Below are 6,000 nucleotides of genomic sequence, written 5' to 3' on the forward strand. Positions count from 1 at the left end.
CCCCGAGGACTAACGTTTAATAGGCATCAGAGGAAAGAAGGAAGGCAGCGAGGTGAAAATTTCCCCCAAGTCCTCCAGCACATCAAAAGCACTAGCTCCTTGCTCTCTTGACACCCCACTTTGTATTACGGTGTCAGTTTATTTAAGGCAGGGGTTTGATCTCTACTGCACCACATGATTCAATTCAATGTTCAGATACGTCATTTTTCTGTCACACAAAGAAAAAAAAAACCTATCAACAGATATCTGAGACTGGCTTGGAATCTAAACGTTGGCCTTATTCCCAGCCTTTGAGCAAATAGCTGGTTTTCAGAGACCGAGTTACTGGATGCTGAATTCAAACCTCAAGGTTTCCTAAATGGCTTTTTGCTTTAACAAATGTTGCTGAGAGTGGAAAATCAGATCCTTTGCTTCAAGAATGTGCACATAAAATTCGCAATCCAATCCCGCATTAAACATAGCCTGGATAGGTTATCCAACCGCAGTACATGAGCTTTTTAAATTCAGTATGTTTCTCCTTGGGAATTCAGAAATGACTTTGTCTCAGTTCTTCTGAGACATCCCGAATGTTTAATTCCTAACAGAAAAATTATTGCTGCTGATTTTACTCTTCCAATCTTGGTAGTTTTTTAAAAACTACAACAACTGTTATCTATATATATAACACTAGTATTTACACTATACCGGTATATAATTATATATACTATAACTGGTAAAAATTTTTGCTTCATTAACTTGGGGTAAGATGTAGTTTCAACATCAAAAAATATTTTATTGCTAAATTCAGAAATTTAAAGAAGAATATCAACTGAGTCCCTTAGAAATAACATCTCAAGTTACATTAGGTCACCAGATTGGGAGTATAGGAAAATGAACAAGAACTGCCAAAATTCTTGTTCTCAAAAGCAAACATTTCACTAAGTTTTAAAGCACTGACTAAAGAACAGACAGTCTGTAAAATACCACGCTAAACTTTGTGAAATTAAATGCTCATAAGTCATATGAGAAAAGGATCTAGAATTTTTCTGATTTTTTTTTTTATCATCTGGGCTCTCACAATCTTAGTTACTGCTTAGAGCCAAAAGTGGAGTCTAGGTTCACCAGGCGGTCTCAAAATAAAAATCATACAGTTGGAGCTAACATTTGTTAAGCATTTACTACATTCCAAGCAAAATGATAAATAACCTTTACATGGTACTTAATCCTTCCAACAACTCTGTGGGGTAGGTACTATCATTATCATCATTTTACAGAATGTAGGTAAAGGAACTTGCCCAAAGTCAGAGCCAAGGATTCAAACAGAGGTCTGTTAAATTCCTGAATCCAGACTCTTAACCACTATGTACACCAGTTGCTCATAAAACCTCAGGAGTTATGGGGCTTGGTCTGGGTCCTGGCACATCAGATAAAGCAAGCAGTCAGGACATCATGGCACGATAGAAAGAAACCATCAAAAAAACTAGGTCCTAGTCCTGGATTTGCTACCCTACTATCTGAGATAAGGTACTAAATTTTAGTCTTATCATATTTACATGATTCTGTTTTATTTTCTGGGCTCATTTGTTTAAGAGAGTAGTATAAACCCATTTCAAAGCACTGTGTGTAAGAATCAAATGGGATTAGTATTCTGTGACAAAGCTGCAACGACAATAGTGATAATACAGTAAAGGAGACCAGCATCAGAGCCCTGCCCCCCATCCCCTCTGCCAGTCACTTTGATCAGCACTGCAAACTCTCAGTTCTGAACCTGTTCCCTGAGAGGCCCAGCATCAGGATTCTAACCTCCCCATCTCTATCTGAGCCATCGAAATAAAGAGAAGGAGCATGTAGGTAGCAGGGAGCATGTTGGGATCTCAAATTAAAGAGAAGAGTCTTTTATTTCCACCAACAAACCGAGATGCCAATGCATGTGGACTGAGAACAAAATTAAAACATTTTGCTTTATAATGTAGACCCAGGGGCACCTGGATGGTTCAGCTGGTGAAGCATCTGACTCTTGATTTTGCCTCAGGTCCTGATCTTGTGATTTGTGAGTTTGAGCCCCACATGGGACTCTGCGCTGACAGTGGGGAGCCTGCTTGGAATTCTCTCTCTCTCTCCCTTTCTCTCTGCACCCCCCCCCCACACTCTCTCTGTGTCTCTCAAAACAAATAAATAAACTTAATTGCAACTCTGAAGAGTGACAAGAATTATTGAAAATATCATTTTTTAGACATGAATAGACACTTCTCCAAAGAAGACATCCAGATGGCCAACAGACACATGAAAAAATGCTCCACATCACTCATCATCAGGGAAATACAAATCAAAACCACAATGAGATACCACCTCACACGTGTCAGAATGGCTAACATTAACAAGTCAGGCAACAACAGATGTTGGCGAGGATGCAGAGAAAGAGTATCTCTTTTGCACTGCTGGTGGGAATGCAAACTGGTGCAGACACTCTGGAAAACAGTATGAAGGTTCCTCAAAAAATTAAAAATAGAACTACCCTACAACCCAGCAATTGCACTACTAGTTATCTATCTAAGGGGATACAGGCATGCCATTTTGAAGGGGCACATGCATCCCAATGTTTATAGCAGCACTATCAACAACAGCCAAAGTATGGAAAGAGCCCAAATGTCCATTGTGGATGAATGGATAAAGAAGATGTGGTATATATATAAAATGGAGTATTACTCGGCAATCAAAAAGAATGAAATCTTGCCATTTGCAACTACGTGGATGGAACTAGACAGAGGGTATTATGCTAAGTGAAATTAGTCAGTCAGAGAAAGACAAATATCATATGACTTCACTCATATGAGGACTTTAAGATACAAAACAGATGAGCATAAGGGAAGGGAAGCAAAAAATAATATAATGAACATAAGGGAAGGGAAGCAAAACATACTATAAAAACAGGGAAGGGGACAAAATATAAGAGACTCTTACATATGGAGAACAAACAGAGGGTTATTAGAGGGGTTGTGGGAGGGGGGATGGACTAAATGGGTAAGGGGCACTAAGGAATCTACTCCTGAAAACACTGTTGCACTATATGCTAACAAACTTAGATGTAAATTAAAAAAAGATAAAGTGGTAAAAAAAAGAAAATATCTTTATTGTTAGAATACATACATTTTGTGTGTGTGCATGTGTGTGTATTCATACTCTTTCAAACTAATAGTAAATTTAAACATGCATTAACTTATATGCAAGCTACATACTTAAAAGCACATACCAACTTACATCATCATTCAGTCACTACTGAGTAACAAACAAGATCTTTCACACACACTTCCATACACAAACTGATTCTCTCCGACCCGGGCTCTCTTACACAGCCATAGCGTCCCCACACACCTTCTTCCCATGTGCCCCAGAATTGGTATTACTATCACATACACTCAACTCAGTTTTATCAGCAGCACATTGTGAGACAGCTCTCTGTTGTCTCGGCTCAGCAGAGAGTCAGATGATGTAGAGCTGTATTAATATATTCAGTTAGCAATGTGGTTACACCACTGCTGTAGACTTCTTAATGTCCCAAGCAGAGAAGGCACAACACCTATTCCAACACATGGTACCATAATACAATCATTCATCTTTCAGAGTTTGACACTGACAGTCAATACATGATTACAGTACCTGTATTCCAGTCTATATAGTATTTTATGCCAGTGTGTAGCACTAGAGTGTGTTGATTTCATAGCAAAACAGTACAGCTGAGCATTTGCTTGTGTGTGCTATACCCATAATCCTCTAGTATCAAGTATGTTTTTCCTCCAGTGTTTTTTTTTTTAATTTTTTTCATGTTTATTTTTTGAGAGAGAGAGAGACAGAGCATGAGCGGGGGAGGGGAGGGGCAGAGAGAGAGGGAGACACAGAATCTGAAGCAGGCTCCAGGCTCTGAGCTGTCAGCACACAGCCCTATGTGGGGCTTGAACTCACAAACCGCAAGATAATGATCTGAGTGGAAATCAAGAGTCAGACGCTTAAGTGACTGAACCACCCAGGCACTCCTCCCCAGTGTTTTCTTGATGTCAAGATACACATATCAAATGTCAGTTACCTTGTATTTAGAATTGTATTTAGAATTTAATGTTTTTTAAAAAATTTTCTTAAATTGTATTTATTTTTGAGACAGAGAGAGACAGAGCAGGAGCAGGGGCAGGGGAGGGGCAGAGAGAGAAGGAGACACAGAATCTGAAACAGGCTCCAGGGTCTGAGCTATCAGCACAGAGCCTGATGCGGGGCTCGAACTCATGGATCACGAGATCATGACCTGAGCTAAAGTCAGACGCCCAACCGACTGAGCCACCCAGGCGCCCCTTGTATTTAGAATTTAGAGAGCTCTTATATATGGGGAGAGAAGGGAGAGTTGAAGCAAAGGAGACAAATGCTATGGACTCCAAGCTCCTTGAGGTCAGGGTTGGGTCTTGTTCACCATTTTATCCCCACTGCCTGGAGCAGTGCCTGGCTCACAACAGGCACTCAAACGTGTGTGTTGAATGAGTTAATGAACATGAAGCATTAGTCATATAGTGAGCTGTACAAGCAGCATTCATTAGAGACACAGAGATATCCATAGCGGCTGCCCACGCAGTCCCAGAGGCATGTAAATCTCATACACGGTCACAGAGAGTCACTTCATACTAAACACTAGTCCTCTGGGTCACGTGGCCACCACACACGCGGCTACAGCCTCACAGTATCTTCTCTCTCTCACTCTTGTAGTCTTGCTGTGTCTCTGTGACACAGAGCCTGGGGCCCCATACAGCTGGACACAGTGCCTTGTGAGGTCCTTCCTCCTCAGCCCGAGTCACCCCACTACACTTTTGCACAGCTATCAACTTGGCTGTGTGAGGATGGCTCTGGGGTGCTAGTGTGTGTGTGTGTGTGTGCGCGCCCGCAACGGAGTCCGAGACTCCACTCCGTGTGACACAGCGTCCCTGGGGTCCCACTCAATCTGTTTCGCCACGATCTCATGCCTCGGGCCACACCTCGGGGCTATCTCGGGGTCCCGCACACTGGACCTGACCGTCACACTGGGCCACGGTGTCTCAGTCTCACGGTCTAGCGAGGCTCTTACCCAGTCTCAAATCGAGTCTGAGGTCCCACGCAGAGGGACAACGAGACCGAGTCGCCCGCCACCGTAGAGCAGGGTGTCTCGGTCTGGCCCTCTGACTCAGTCTCCCCGACTGCGGCGCCCCTGGGGCTCCCTCCCGCCCCAAACCCGTGCCCTCACCTGGTCAGGTCCCGCAGCCGCGCCTCCTCCCCGCGCAGGTAGCGCCGCAGCAGTCCCAGCAGCCGGCGCTCGGGCGCCAGGGCGCGCGCAACGCTGGTCAGCGCCGAGAACGTGTCCCCCCGCACCGCGGCTCCCGTCGGGTCACCTGCCCGGAGCGCCAGGACAGCCAGCAGCGCCGCCAGCCGCGCGGCGGGGCCCATCCCGGCGCTCGCGCGCGTCCCCTCGGACGGTCCCGCCTGGCCCCTGGCGCGCGCCGCTCCCGCCCGGCCCGCCTCTCGGCCCCGCCCGGCCGCTCGCCTGCCCGGCAGCCCCGCCTCGGGCCTCCCCTCCCCTCCTTTGCTCTGACGCCTGCCGTCTCTCTCCATCTCCCACCCGCCTGCCGCCTGGCTCCTCCGCCTGCGTGGGGGCTGCTGCGCCCTCCGTGTCCGCGCGCTAAGACGCGGGCCCGGGAAGGGTTTCCGCTGTGGCCCGTTCACACTCAGGGGAAACAGAGGCAGGGGGTGTGGGAGATGAATTCACCGGTCTGTGGCTGAACAACGCCATCCCCCGAGTATTCACCCCTCTACATGGAGGGTGGAAATGCAGAAACACCACTGGATTCTTAAGGGGAAATCCAGGAGAGTGAATGATGTGGTTGGTAATGACGATGTGGGTGGAGAGCTGTGGGAGAGCAGAGGGAAGGAAGAAACACTTCACGGAAGACTTGACAATCTGAGCCATCATGAAAGACAGGCAGAGAACTCTGGTAAAGAGGGTGAAGGCGA

At 45.9% G+C, this 6,000-nt stretch overlaps 1 protein-coding gene across 4 annotated transcripts in view; it reads right to left on the reverse strand.

Annotated features, from left to right (window-relative positions):
* Positions 1-5,482, reverse strand: part of P4HA3 (prolyl 4-hydroxylase subunit alpha 3) — a 42,204-nt gene extending 36,722 nt beyond the window's left edge. For all 4 annotated transcript variants that reach the window (XM_040489325.1, XM_040489322.1, XM_040489324.1 and 1 more), the window contains exon 1: positions 5,237-5,482. In XM_040489325.1, the coding sequence (XP_040345259.1) occupies positions 5,237-5,436 (200 nt within the window). In that variant the 5' untranslated portion in view covers positions 5,437-5,482. The remainder of the gene's footprint in view (positions 1-5,236) is intronic.
* Between the last annotated feature and the right edge of the window lie 518 nt (positions 5,483-6,000).

Source organism: Herpailurus yagouaroundi, unplaced genomic scaffold (genome assembly GCF_014898765.1).
Source record: "Herpailurus yagouaroundi ecotype Mexico unplaced genomic scaffold, PumYag 180, whole genome shotgun sequence".
Classification (NCBI taxonomy): Eukaryota; Metazoa; Chordata; class Mammalia; order Carnivora; family Felidae; genus Herpailurus; species Herpailurus yagouaroundi.